Raw genomic sequence first — 15,507 nt, 5'->3', positions numbered from 1 at the left:
TCTAGTACTACATTTATCTTGCTGCCGAAGTGCTTGGTGAGCTTTATTAATGCCGTGTCGAACTTCCGGGTGCCATCTCCAATTGCGCCGTCTGGCTCTGGGAGCGCCCTGAATATCCTGAGGCCTTCGGTTCCTAAACAGTTTAGGAGGGTCACTTCCTTAAGGTCGTCATTAAATTTACTTCCGCCAATTGCCCTGAGGTATATTTGGAAGCTGTCCAGCCATTGCTCCCAGGGGCAGGTTGGGGTTCCGGGGCAAGGAAGAAATTTGGTGGGGTGCGGCACGTTTTGCATGTTTGAGGTGATGAGTGTATCTAGGGCACAATGTTTTGCACAGTTTGTAATAGAGTACGATGTTTTGCACTTAGCTGAGTGTGAGGTTCACTGCTTTTTGAGATTGGGGGCGTTTAGGTGCGTGGACTTTTTGTGGTTGCCGAAAACATCTTGAGGCGGTGACTGGGAACAGCTGATAAGTTTATGTAGTGCCTCCTGCGGCCTGCGGGGGCGTTGTGATGTGCGGCCTTGTGGCGGTCGCCGGGACACGAAAAACTGCGGCTGGCCTAGACAAAATGGCCGCACGCAGGGCACGTCGCGAGGTCCTTTCCTCGAACGGCCGTTGGATAGTGCTGAAAAAATGCACTACAACGCTGGTAGCATACGTCGATTTATGTAACAAAGAATTTGAAATGGTACCTTTTTCTGACGATCCGGTACCTGGTGTCAGCCGGGTGGCCTGCTGGATGGGCCCCCTCCCCACAGATGGCAAGAATGGGATTGGGGAGGCGGCGGCGGGACAGGAAAAGAACCGCTGGGCCGTCGCTGTCGCCAGAGGAAGGCTGGGGCACCGGCAGTGGAGCTCCGGGGGCCGGGTGTCAAAGAAGGGGAATCCTCGTCGCCAATTGTAATAAACTGCGACACTAATAGAGGTAAGAAGGAGCTTTATTTTACGGCCCCCGGAGGTTGGAGCAGCCAGGGAGGGAATGACCAAAACGTTCCGTGGTGGAACGGGGGGGAATGAGCATTCTCCGTTCTGGTAGGAACGGAATGTAAGGAAGCATCAACAATATACATATAACAGTTTGTTGCATTTAGTTCTCACCTTAACGTCCCTGCAACTAAAGTTTTTTCCCTGAATTTCAAGGGTTTTGTTCTTCCATAGATATTTTCTGCATCACTGGCCATGGCCGTGGCCACGGCTTTGACCGTGACCACTGTATATTTTAGAACACTACCAAACCACTAGCCATGGCCACTAGCAATTTACCTGCAGTATAGCTATCTTTTTGGGAGAATTGGTACCCCCTTTTCCCTTAAATATTATAACAACTACTGGACGGAAATAACCCCAAACCACAAAAAGGGCCGCCAATCAACGCTTTGTGACCAAGTTGTTTCGCAACTGATCTAAATCCGTTTAGCAAATTGGGCTGTGTGATTCAGCAAAAATGTACCTTTATTGTCTATGGGAAAATGAATGTGGACTAGGCCACAAGTTCTTTTTTTTGGTTTTCTTTTAATAAACATTTTATCTTTTAACAAATCATTCCCAAAATGTGCAGTCTGGGCGGGTGCAGGCGTACCTAATTATCTTCAAAATTTCGACCTAATCCGTCCCGAGAGTCAAAGGTTATTAGCAATTCCTTGTTACGGGTTTCCCATGGGAGTCCGACTCACCTTAACTATAGGGCGGCGACCGCTGACTTATAATATATATATATATATATATATATATATATTTATTTTTTCTTCTGAACTAGGATACCAAGAAAATGTTCCTCTTTGACCCAGGCTTAGGACCCAACAATAGTAAATAGTATAGAACACATTTTGAATGAAAAAACACTATTTTCTACAGAAGCAAATATCTAAAATGTGTGTGCTTAGGAAATCAAACTTACTAGTCACCACCTCAGCAATATGACTGGATGTGAGCTGGATCATCTCATCTTGCGAAAATGATGTATGAAAAGACTCGCCCTTAGATTCTCCAGACCACCAGCTTGTGACCTCGCTGACCCTTATGATGGCATTGGCAACTTGCTTTAAGGCATCTTGTGCGACTTCCAATGGCGGGTCCATCACAATATTTGGGATCTTAAACCTCATTGTTAATTGGAACCTGGGATGGAAAAAAAAGATTTATAACTAGATGACTTGCAAAGACGAAACACACAATGATGTCAATTAAAATAGAATATTTGTTTCACTACTGCATTTATGGAAGTACCGACATCTTGCCATTTCCAATATGGCTGACTGCGCAGATGTTCTGACAGCCTTCAAACTGGCTCGGCTCCGGCTAGTACAGCTAACATTTCAATTTGTATTTTTCAATTGTTGTTTTGGGAGACACAGTACATATAATTTTTGTACACAAAAAAGAAAACCAAACAGTTTATAGATTTAACTAGATCAGCCAATACAACATTTAGTTTGTCAAAAAAAGCTTAAAAATATGTTATATTCTCCAAATCTCTGATTTCTTCTCACTGCGATCAGTATCTCCTGTGGCGTGCAGGAGTAAGGAGTCAGACAAAGGGGTGGCATCTCTTATACAACAATCTTTATTTAAATAATAATGAAAAAAGCCTATCGTCCCCTATTGCTAAAGGGTTTTCCCTACCTAACTAAAGAAGACCTTGGGTGCTCGTCGTCAGGGTGGTTGTCAAACTCTGAATGCTTGTCCTCTGTCCAAACTAAGCTACTCTAGGCCTACCACTAACAAAAGACATTAACAAACGGCTCCAGGAGAGAGACTCCCTTTTCCTGGTCCCATTGTTCAACAACTGTTATCTCCTCCTGGTCAACTTGGTAAGGCTCCAAGCTGCTGTTTAGTAACCCCTTTGCCTTCGTTTCTGATTCAGCAATTTAGGTGAAGGAACCCGGAGAATTATTCCTTTCTCCTGGTTCAGCCATTGGCTAACTTTAGATATTTTCCTGCAACACTTTTTTACCAACCCTTGCACTTCTTTCCAGGCTTCTTTTAGGGCTTGTTTAAAAGTCAAACACTCCTGTTGTTTCCAAAACATAGTAATTTATTGTCTTTCTTTCACCCCCTCTTGTCAGTGAAAACAAGGGAAACTGTTCCTGTAGTGTCCTTGTTTCGTCTAATACTCCAACGCAGGAAATTGTTCTTGTGGAACTCTCTAGCCTGAATTTCCCTTTTGATGATAGAGTGGTGAGGGAGAGTACTCCCGACATGTTCTTCTCATTCAGTCTCTTTGTCACAACTGAGACAAGGAAAATCACTAATAATGTAATCTTCACACTTGATGCTTCCATCCCAACTCTGGAGACGAAGGAGATTACTCTTGAGGATTTCTTTCCTTTCAATACTCTTGATACAATTACTGAGATGAGGGAGATTACTCCCGATATCTTCTTCCTATGTGGTACTTCTGGCAAAAGTACTGAGACCAGGTACATTACTCCCAATGCCTTCTTTACCTTCCGTACTTTTGAGGAAATTACTGAGAAGAGGGAGGTTTCTCCCGAGACTTTCCGCTCCCCACTGCCGTACTTTGGCCCTGCGGGGTCCCCGGCCAGATGGTCTCAGTGCAGTGAATGGACCGCTCAGCCTACCTCCTCGAGGTCACGCCACAATCGGTCGATTTCCAGCTTGAAGTCAGGCCTGCTCTGGGTCGGACTGCAAAGACTCCTGCAGTGCGCTGCCAGCGTCCTCACGACTGGAGGTTTGCTTCCCAGGCGTAGCTTATTGCTACCAGGTTTGAACTTCCCAAGTCTGCTAGGCTTCATGCCTGCTTTTCCTCTCCTTGGGTCCTTTCTCTATTTTTATTCTATTCAGCTTGTTCCTCCCCAGCAGAGTGTCACAGACCTTTGTTTGTGTCCATTGGGTATTCTTCATGAGCCCACCTCTTCCCAGTAACTTTTGTACTTTCCAAAGGAGTAGTTTGTATAACTCCATCAATCTTCTTCATCACAGTACTCCTGATAGATGACTTGAGAGCAGACTGTATGTCCATTTAAGTATTCCTGATCTTGGTGGTGTCAATATTTACAGGAAGAAAGGAAGGAGTATTGCACAAGCATACAGTAGTGCTTTCAGATTGTTTCTCAGCAGACTTTATGGTTTCATAGACTCATGGGCAAGAGGGTTATGGAGTTTCATCACAGAACAGTAGTCGGTAGTCCTCGTCTCTCCTTGTGAGGTCCCGCTTTCCACCACCCCTAACGGGAATGCTGTGTAGCGGGCTCACCTCCCTAGCCTCACAGGGAAGGCCTTTTCCCTGGGGAGAAGTGACATGATCCCAGGTATCGTCATACTCCAAACTGCACTCGGTGTAGGGCTTCGCCTTGAAGGTCTTTATTCACTGGTGGTCAAGCCTGTAATTAGTTCAGCACTACCTTGAGCCAAACAGAGGTAATGTCAGTGTTACCTTGAGTACAACACACAGATGTGATGCCAGTCTTTCTTACTCCCATGTAGGCAGAAAGTACTTTAGGTATAGGGAATTCCTTGTGGAAATGGGAGTCCTGGTCCCCCATCGAGGTCTGGCCTTCCCAAATCCCTAGTGAGGATTTTGATGAGCCGGCTCACCTCCATAGCCTCAAAGGGGGTGGCTCTCCCTAGAGAAGAAGGGACAAATTCCTGAGATTTGTCACAATGTATAAACAAGGATGTCATCACTTAAATTAATGACCCCCCTGGGATGCCTACCAACCCACTCCTCACTATGTGCTGAAAAACCTTTGCCACAGACGAAATGCCAAAAAGTTGTCGTTTGCATTGGTAGAGTCTTTTGTGCAGAGTGAACGTACTGATGTACCACTAGTTACAGTACAGCACCACTTGACATCTAGCCTTCAGATCAAGCTTTGAGAAGCAAGCTGCACCCTGGAGGTCAGCTGTGCTTCCACCATCTAGTATTGGATAATGTCCTGCATTGTTGCAGATGATTTCTTCAAGCTTTATTGACTGAATGCCTGCTGCTAGGGCCTCAGGAGAAGAAGACTGCAAGCAGAGGACCTGTCCACTGAATTTTAGGAGATGATACGCAGTTATAGAACACTTGCCTACATTCTGTACTGCCACAAAGTTTCAAGCCTGTCAACTTGCAGACCTTCCTACCAGCTTGGTTTGGGAAGGAAGAGTTTAATGTGACACTTCACCTTCACTCTAACCATTCCAAAGTACCCAAACAATTAGCTAGAACTAATGCCACTGAATTAATGCTATTGAAGGGAAAAACAACCACCCACCTTGTGAACCCCAGCTGAGTACCCAGGAGCAATGATTGAGTGAAGTGAACTTTGAAAATCAGTTCTTTCAACGCGTCTTTCATCCCTGGAAGGAGAGGGTCTTGTCTGGCATAGGCATGGCAGACATCTCGGAAGCTGAGGGCTAGGGGGGTGGAGCTGAAACACCCACAGCCAGTAGCAAGTAAATTAAGAGGTGTGTCCCCTACTACTAGAAAAATACACCAAAGTTTACTTTTGATCACATGTCATCTAGAGAGGCATATTGTTTCTAAAAGTGCCCTAAGCTGCAAGCAACTGTCTAACCCAACCCTCTTGAGACACTTTCACCCATAACATACTAGGCCATGTCTTGCCTAAAAATATACAGATCCAGGATAGTCCAGTCAAATGCTGACTAAAAACATGCATGCTTGCATGGCATGACCGCTGTCTGCAAACCCCAAAAATATGCAACTTTTGATATGAAAGATGTGAGTAAACAGTACAAAACATGATGTGGACAGTGATTTGCATTGATAGCTCTAGAATCATAGCATTCTGCTGAATCCTCTTAGGACGCAGAGCCTCAATGATCAAAATTGTACACCTGCCTCCCAAAGAGATCAGAGAAAAATGAACCAAATCAATTGACAGGTGAAGCTAGCACCAAAATGGCAGCTATGGTGAGGACAATGTGCTGAACCCACCAGTAATGCAAAGGACATAGAGCATGATTGTCCGATGTTGGCCATGCAAACCAGACATGTAGGCCAAATTGTTCAACTTCAAATTCTAACTAAAATGCCTCAAAATGCCAAGTATATCAGGCATAGTCAGGACCATATATGTGCATCCCCTAAATGTATGACATTGTATTACCAAAAGGTGTGGCCAGCTCCAGTGACAATAACAGTGGCAGGTGTGAGAAACCTGAAGGTGTCTCCCTGGCTAAACCCTGGGGATCTGTCATCCAGGTGGCCAGGACACGGCCATCGCTATTGGATCCAGTTCCTGGGGGTGGACTAGTGAGGTAGGATCACCTGGATGGGGGTGGGAGTTCCTCAGTGAGTGGGAGTGGGACACCAACGGGTGAGACACGGTATCCCCCTTCTTTGAACACCTTTTCCCCATCCTGCCACATAGGACTTCAAAACGACTGCCCCCCCTTTTCCGACACAAAAGCCTTTGCACGACAGACCAGCGAACGGACCAACAACAGTGCCGTTTACCTGACATGTCCCAATACAAGGGTCAAGCAAAGTCAGGCAATTGATCAGAATCACACACACCTGACGGCCCTTTCCCTTCCCCACAGGGATAAAAGGTGGAGCAAGAGAGCACAGTACGAGCAAGGCAAACCGCACAACGAGACAGCTATTCAGACCCTGCAGTTCAAGAGGAGGAGGTTAAAAGCGGCAAACATCGAGAGGCTGATGAGTAGAGACATGACCTTGCCCCAGAACCCTCCGCTGAAAGAATCGTAAGGCCGAGGTCAATAGCCCAAGTGTGCTGCAGCAGATGTCAACGGTACACGGAGCGTATCGACGCTGATAAGCTGGAGCAAGGGAGAGTCCTGCTTCCGTGGTACTGGCCTTGACTCCAGTTAGGAGTCACAACAATCACACAGCCGGTGAGTCAAAGGGAGAGCCGATAAGAACCGGGCTGTGGTGAATTAAAGTCGCAAAGTGGCAAAGTGAGAAAAGCTTAAAGAACAGTAACATTGTAAAGGGAAGACCATCTGCAAAAGGGGGCCGGCACCACGTGGGTGCTGCTCCAAGAAACTCTGGTTAATCACAGTCTGAATGAAACTACAGATACCAGAAGGCCGTAGGAGTGCCGCCAAGATAGGTGAAAGTGGTCATACAGGAGGTCAAGCAAAATTCTCGTACAGTTGAAAGCCTTTGACCTAAGAACTGTGAGAAAGCCAGGGAAGTGAATCTGTGAACATTGAAAGTAGATGTGAACGTGAAGTTGGCAAGAGTGAACCCGTTAGAGGGAGGCTGAAAGTAAGAGAAGGGTCAGCGCCCGGAAGAGGGAGACCCATGGGTGAATCCATCACCCGAGAAAAGCCATAGTGAACCCGGTGGAGGGAGACTGAAAGCAAAGAGGGGTTTGCACCCAGATGAGGGGGAACCAGGGGTGAATCCATCACCTGAGAAATACATAGAACAGAAGATTGTGTTTGTTTGTTGTTTTTCTTGGTAAACCTATCAGGCCCTTGGAACCGGGAAACCACAACCACCGAAGGCCTTAATATTGAGAGGAACTGTTTTAGGATCCAGCCCGGAAGAGGGGGACCCAGGGCTGAGGAATCCTCACCCTAAATAAAACATCAGGCCCTCGAAGGCAAGAGACTTTCAAGAGAAACGAGACTCAGCCTTCGAGGCTCCTGACAAACTGGAACAGAACTCTCATCTCGTGCTGGGGAAGCCCATGAGTGTGCTGTGCTCCAAGATCCCACCTTACCATGCTCAAAACGTGGGAAAGGAAGACTGTGAAGACTCAGGCTACCACATCCTGACATATTATTTGTGAACACTTCTTTTTTTTCTTGAGAACTATCCCACACCCTTTTTGTACTAGTTGTAAGGTTTGGCAATAGGTTTCTTAGTATAGGCCCTTTTTATTTGACACAACACCACTAGGACTGCCTTATTTTCATTTGATGGTCGACACTTGCTCCCATCTTAGATTTAGGTTTATATTAGGCGTTTTTCCAACCTGCATACAGTTTAATAAACACTCTTGAACTGTGATCACTTGTATCTGTCTTTACTGTTGCCACCATGGGTTCCTTACACAGGACCGCTGCAGCCAAGTTCAGGCCACCCAAACCAGGATTCAGTGGGCCACCAGCAGTGCCACCTACATCACACCTATCCCCACAGCCCACCACTGAAAGAAAAACTGCTATTGCCATCAGCAGACCTTGCTACACTGTCATCACTTGTGGCAGTGCTAGCATCACCACTGCCTCTGCCTCAGCCACCAACACAAATCCAATGTGAAACTCACTAGCAGTCTTTGATGAGCGGTCAGTCCAACATTGAGGCTTCGTGAGTAAATTAGGTTAGGAGGAGGAAGTAGGCACAGGTGCTCAGATCCATCTAGGGGAAAAGGACTGCCATGTTCAATCCAGCATAATCTACAGGGTGATGGTAAGAAAAGTACACATGATGCTGATAGGGGGTGATCTTGGAAGTGCTGATGATGCAGGTACGCCCCTCCCACCCGTGGCTCCATACCACACAAGCAGGGTAGTGGGACCCATCCAAGTGCTCCTGGAGGACTTGTCCCTTACTGTTAGCCCCAGGCAATGCACACCTTATCTGCCTTGGAGTTGCTGGACATGTCCAGAAACACAGCTATCTCTATGCATAGTTTTAATCCACGTTTCCAACACAATGCTATGGTGCGCCACAAGGATCAACAGAATGGAGCTACTAGATAGCTTCTCCAACTAATGTGCAGAGAACATAATACACCTGTGTTGCTTAAATTTCATTGGCTCCCTGCGACTGTTAGAGTGAATAACCACATTGTGCAAAAATCTTTTTATATTATAATGATCCTACAATGATCCTAAGTTTATATGTGAGAAGGTTCACCTGATCTCCCATCCAGATCTATCCAGGACAACCGCTGGACGAACATAGATGCAAAATGTGCAGGAGGGAGAGACATTGTCTTGCCACGCATTGCATTTACACAACTGCAGAGCATTCCTGCAGGCCCAGGCCTAGTGCTAAGAGGCCAACTCTTAACATTTTTGTGCTCTAAAAGATACCCAACATAACATATCATGGACCGCCTTCGCTGTCTGAGTGGCCAGCTGTTCTTTGGCAACCTGTGTCTTCTCTACTGTGTGTATCTACAGAACGTAATCAACCACTTAGTATTTGTTCAAGTCAGATTGGTGTTAGCCAAATGCCTAATAATAGCATATATAGTGTGTCAGTTATAATTACCAGTCAGGGTATTTCAAATGGTTTCCCATTTCTCTCGTTATTTCAGGAATTGGAGTCATTACACAAGATCTCTATGAGGATATAGTCCCTCAAACTTAACAACGGGATAACCTCACTTCAGCATACACTAAGAGGTTGATCTGTTCTTTGTTAGCTGGAGCCTTTATGCCCACAGATAATTAAGTGTGAACCATCGCTGCATACGAGAAAGAAATGTGTACACAACAATATGCTTCTGATGAATGTTTCAGCAATAGAAGTGCTAGGAACAGAAATATGCTGGGTTAAGGTGGCTCAAAGGAAGAACCACTAGGATTCAAAAGATAATGCTATTCAATGCTTAATACCGACATAGAATGTATTTCTAACTTCTAGCATTTTTATAATCTGTCGTTTGAAACACTGTATTAGTTCTATAATATACATATCTGCTGTTTAAATAAAGTGAGGATGTAATGTTAAATGAGTATGTCTGAGAAGTACAAGATGTATGACAAATGTGATGGTTTATGGTAGTGATATCATATTAAATAATTTAATATTGTTTTTTCACTGTCTTCTAAGGCAATTTTGTGGAAATATTGAATTGTTGTACTGACTGTTTGACCATGATAAAATATAAGAAGGAATTTGACAAGATTTGAAATAGTTGTATTGATTTATTAATAAGGTATGCCCACAAGAGGAACAGTGGAACAATAGTCAAGATAACAGAGAGGTGATTTTTGTACTTATTTGCTTCTGTAGAGTGGGTGAAATCTCTTCTCTTTAAATATAGGCAATCCTGTGTAGGCTAATATATTATTGTTTCATTCCATGGTAGGGGATGTAAATGTGGTAAAGGGAAGGTGTGAGGGGATTTGGAATTATGGGGAAGAAGAGGTATGGTAGACCTCAGCTAACAATATCAAATCCACCGAAGCACTACCTCCATGAAGATAACACCTTAAACATTTATTCAATTCTTGATTCACCCACTCGTTCTGGTGTTCTGACTGTGGGTGACTTTCTATAGATTTCCTGTTAGGACCACTATTCAAGTTGTACACCAGGATCTGATATGATGCTGGTAAGGAAATCATGTAAGCACACTATTCTTTGGAGGAAGCTCTGGCCAAACTGGAAGTATTAGCCTTCCCTTTGATTGTAATGAAATGTGTCTGCTTTGTCAAGAGATCTACTACCACCAAAATGGCAGAATGTGCCGTGTAAATAGGAAGGACCACTATTTAGTCCATTGACTTTCTATGCCAATACCTATGCGGAATTGACAATGGGCAAAATAAACCACAAAGACCTTCCCAGCAGGCTTTTTTGATTTTACCCTCGCACACACATATTGCACAGATGCCCAACATAGTTAATGGTATCTACTCTCAGCTTGTCTCACCAAACATTTCTCTGAAGAAATGCTTAGGTGTTGCAACTACCCAGATGTCCTGCTGAATATTAATCATGACTCTCCATCAAGTCATATCTGAGTGATTTCCTTTGCTGGAGCCAAAGTTACATCTAGGCCATTTCTCCTTCACACTAGCAAAGTTAAATCTAGGTGTTCACAATTAAATGAGAGTGTGTCCTTCTTTGACTCACAGCTTCCTTCTCCTATAAAGGCCACCCAACTACAACTGATATTTTGCGGACTCTCTGGGGCTCATTACGGGTCCGCGGTAAACGTGCCGGGGCTACTGGCGGTAACCGGGCCAGTGCTACCAGCGGGTTTGCCGCCGGACCCGTAATGATTTACCAGCACCTGTCTTCCCGGTGCCACAGGGGGATTACAACCCAGGTGGCCCGGAAAGTCAGGCGCTGGAAAATTGTTGTCCCCCATTGCCATAGGAAACTATAGGAAGGGGAACACGGAGCACTGGCACCGTTATTAACCGTTTGTTTGTTTGTTTTGTTTGTTTTTATTATTTGTAGTGCGCACATAACCCAGGTGTAGCAGGGCGCAAGAGCAGCAAGAGGATTGTATAGCTTAGGTTACAGAGAACACAATAGATGGAATCCAACTGTGGTTACATTGCTGGAAGCATCAAAAACATTGAAAACAGATACAGCAGGTCATAATTACAAAGAGATGTACAAGGTTTACACGTTATATAATATATCTAAACATAGAGGATCAGTGGATATACACAATTTACAATATTTACATTATAGCGCAGCATGGAGGTACATTAAGTGTCATGTTCCTTAATCTAGAGGTTGATATTGGATCTGAATTGTGGTTGGGAAGGTCTTCCCTAAGGGATGGTGGTAGGGAGTTCGAAAATTGTGCTGCTTTAACAGGAAAGCTGTTCCCCCCAGACATAGTACGTTTGAATCTTGGCACCAGAAGGAGGTTGGAGTTGGCTTTTCTGGAGGGGCAGCAGGATACCGGTCTAGTGAATCTCGTTATCAGGTATTGAGGGGCAGCTTGGTGTAGGCATTTGTGAGTCAGAGATACAGATTTAAGGAAGATTTTGTCTTTCGTGGAAAGCCAGTTGACAGATCTTCTAGTCTCTGAGATGTGAGCTTTCTTCGGGAGGCTTAGGGCTGCTCTTAAAGCATTATTTTGCAAGATTTTAATCTTGTTCGTAATGCCTATGTAGAGAGCATTACAATAGTCCAATTTGGACAGGATCAACGCTCTAGCTAAGGTGATACAGTTATTAGATGAAAGGAACAGTTTGGCTGCTCTAATAAGTTTCCATGTATAAGAAGTGGCGGATGCCATAGCATTTACTAGTTTTTTGAAGGTAAGTGTGGAGTCTAAATAGAAGCCGGGGCTTTTAACCTCCATAGCCACAGCTAATTTATTAAGGTTGGGTGTGGAGCCTAAGATGAGGAGTTTAGTTTTGTCATCATTCAGGCATATAACGGTGCCCATGCTTCTGTGACGGTCTGCCTACCATTGCTGCTGTGTCCAGCAGGGTCAGATCTGCAGGGGACGGCTGCTCTGGCAGGCAGACCTGTAATATGCCAGTCTGGAAACAACGGTGCCGGTAAGCTTACCAGCACTGTTGTTCCCAGACCAGCATTGTTGTAATACGCCCATCTGTTTGACTCCCTTTCAACCATGCTGATCCAAAACCCCACGCTCACTTGGTTTGGCAATTTTCAACATCTGGTTTGATGTTCCTGACAGCCCCCATGAACCGTGCCCTCACCGATAAACTGGAAGCTCTCGGCTTAACTTAACTGATTTCACACCGATCCACATTGCAGGACACACCCCAGACACTCTATTCTGCACATCAGCTCAAGTCTACCCACTCCCACCTTGTCCCCTCATCTGGACTGATCACCACACTATACCTTTCCCACTACAACAATTCACCCCCTCCCCACCAAGTCCAACAAACATCCCACCAAACCACTGCAGCCAGTCTCCCTCCCCGGAATAAAATCATCATAAACCCAGACCTGGTTAATTCACTTCTTCATATACTACCTGATCTCTCCCGCTAGGAAGTACATGCCTCCATCGACCTCTTCGAGCCATGGATCTCTGAAGCTATGACCCCCTCACACCAACCTGTCACCCCTCCCAACGATCAACCCCACACCAAACGTGGAACACCCCATCCCTTAAAGCTCTCAAAACCCTGCAGCATCGTCTGCCGCACACAACAAAACAGCCCTCGCAAGACTGAACAGGGCATATTTGTACGAAATCAAAAAAGTAAAAAACAAAGAAAACACTATGGAAACAGAATCTCCAACTCCAAAAATCCATGCAGGGAACGCCACAAAATGCTAGGGGAATTCAATTCCCCTAATTGCCTAAACCCTTCCTCCCCTGACTCACAAGCTCTGTGCGATGTACTTTCCAACCACTTTTATAACATTGCACTTGAAAGACATTGTAACATTACCATAAAACTAGCTCAGATCTCATCATCTATATCCGGCCCTCTCTCAAACCTGAACTTTTCTCACCCTCCGGACCAACTTTCTCCTTAATTACACCTCTTTCCCAAGCTGCTTTCTGCAACCTACTAGCCCTTATCCGACCATCGGCTCGTCCAGAGATCCTTGCCCACCACCCCTTCTAAAAAAGATCCCTAACTCCACCTGTGCTGGCAGCATAGCTCGCTCCATTATAAATAAATAAGTCTCGTCTGGAGCCTTCCCAGATGCTTTCAAAACCTCTCATGTCAAACTGCTACTCAAAAAACCCAGCCTCAACCCACTCCCCACTTCAAGCTACCGCCCAATCTCCAATACGCAGGCTAGGAATTGCATTAAAGTGAACAAAAGATATGCTGCCAGAGGAACACTCCCCTGTACAGATTACATTTAAAGCTGCACTGCTCAATACCAGGTCGGCAGTGGCTCATGCAACTTGAGGTAAACATTCTAATTGAAACTGTTAAATTAGATATTCTATTTTTAACTGAACTTGGTTTAGAGACACCTCGTATGCCATGTTACATCACCTAATCCCGAGGGTTATTCTATCCAAAATATGAATCGTCAGTCATAGATAGGAGGAGGAATTGCAGTTATTTACTGATCCCACGTAAAAATTGCACATTTTAAACCTATCCATTGGGATTACTCTGCCGTAATTGGAATGATGACTTTCACCATGTCTTCAAAGCATTCTACAGGCCCCCGGTCCCTGCTACATCATTCTTAGAGGGACTTTACAACTACCTTACAAACACAGGAAGTAAATACTTTGCCTGAGTGACCTGAATATCTGTCTGGAGGATCAATCTAAGCCAGATTCTAAACAACTATGGGAAATATTGAACCATTGTGATCTGTCAGCACTAACACAATCAGCCTCACATAAATCTGGGCACTGTCTGGATGTAGTCCTTGCCAGAGGGAAGGGAATTTTTATGATCAATACACTACCTATGTCTTGGACAGATCATTACCTTTTTTTTATCTCTTAAGGCAACTAAACATGCAAATCATTCATCCACATCTAACGGTATGGAGTTAACACGTAAGAAAAAGGAGTTATACAAAATACCCGGTAATGAGGTAAGAGACACGCTGGGTTGTTGTGACCCTCTCCAAGAATGTGAACGTTTCTTCACACAGGGGGCCTTAATAATGAATAATATATTTGCTAAGTATGCCCCCTTAAGAATAAATACTCCTAAGAGAGTCTCTTAATCAGAAAGCTCAGAGAGTTAAAAATAACATATAAACAACTTGAGAGAAGATGGTACACTTCAAAACTACCTGAACATGCTACTATTGTAAAGGTACCTTTGACAAATTATAAAAAAGCCATCTTTAAGGCAAGATCTGACTTCCTAGCAGGAAAAATTACAGCAGCAGCTAATCACTCTCAAGAACTATTCAGAGTGATAGTACATTTTGTAAGCACAAGTAAGACACTTCCAGCAAAGGAATTGTTGACGGAACATGCTAATGCCTTAAATATCTTCTTCATGGATAAGATCTTGACAATTCAGAAAAGCATTAAACTTCAAAGGGAACACGATGCCATAGCCCCCCCCCCCCCGATGATCCCTCCTGGACAGGACTATTATGTCAAGTGAAGGGGGAATCTCTAAGAATTCACCGTTCACCTTTAGGCCGGTATCAGAAAAGAACATCTCTACTCTCCTGTTGGTTTTAAAACCTACTAATAACTGATATTTCCCCTTACCTGCATACACTGCAAAGCGTATAGGGTCAGCCTAACTCCATTTATGACTTAAGTTTATAAATGCGTCCTTTACTTTATCGTCCCATTGCAGGCCTTCCCTGGCTGGAAGAAATCCAAGAAAAAGTGGCTACATCACAGTTCCAAGACTATATTGAAGAAGAGCGCCTGTTACATCCCTTGTAATCGAGATTCCGGCCCAAATTTGGGACTGAACCAGCGCTGACAGCAGTATGGGACGAGTTGTTGCAAGCGGGGGATGATGGTAAATTAGCCCTACTTGTAATGTTCAATCTATCCGCAGCGTTTGACATGGTGGACCAAGGTGGGCAATGAAAAAAATACATATATGATAAAAGATTAACTGACGAACTGTATTATTATTTGGAAACACTTTCTGGACCATGTAAAAAAAATCAATAAGGATTACACCTGCCTGACTAGAGTGAGGGCTATTGGTCCATACTCAGTGGAATGGTGCTTAAGAGTGACAATGAGGCACATGAGATAAAGATTTAAGACTCTATGGACTTGGAGGTAATGCCAAGCCAGAAAACTGGCAGTGACGGAGTGATGAACTGATTGTCAGCAGGCCCTTTCCTTTCTTGGGGTCGGTGGGGAGGGGTGAAGCAGGAAGGATGTCAACATTTCCAAAAGGAGATAGCATGTACGACAGATTTGTTGTTCTGTTCCATTTCTTTAATGCATACTCCTAGACGTTGAG

The 15,507-nt window shown here is 44.5% G+C and overlaps 1 protein-coding gene across 1 annotated transcript in view; it reads right to left on the bottom strand.

The window, feature by feature from the left end:
* The window catches only part of LOC138452855 (uncharacterized), a 1,928,742-nt gene that overhangs the window by 1,226,595 nt on the left and 686,640 nt on the right, over nucleotides 1-15,507 (bottom strand). The window contains exon 25 of the mRNA XM_069605205.1: nucleotides 1,898-2,118. Within this exon, the coding sequence (XP_069461306.1) occupies nucleotides 1,898-2,118 (221 nt within the window). The remainder of the gene's footprint in view (nucleotides 1-1,897; nucleotides 2,119-15,507) is intronic.

Source organism: Ambystoma mexicanum, chromosome 4p (assembly GCF_040938575.1).
Source record: "Ambystoma mexicanum isolate Mex_15411 chromosome 4p, UKY_AmexF1_1, whole genome shotgun sequence".
Lineage (NCBI taxonomy): Eukaryota > Metazoa > Chordata > Amphibia > Caudata > Ambystomatidae > Ambystoma > Ambystoma mexicanum.
This window is presented reverse-complemented; position numbering and strand designations above follow the sequence as displayed.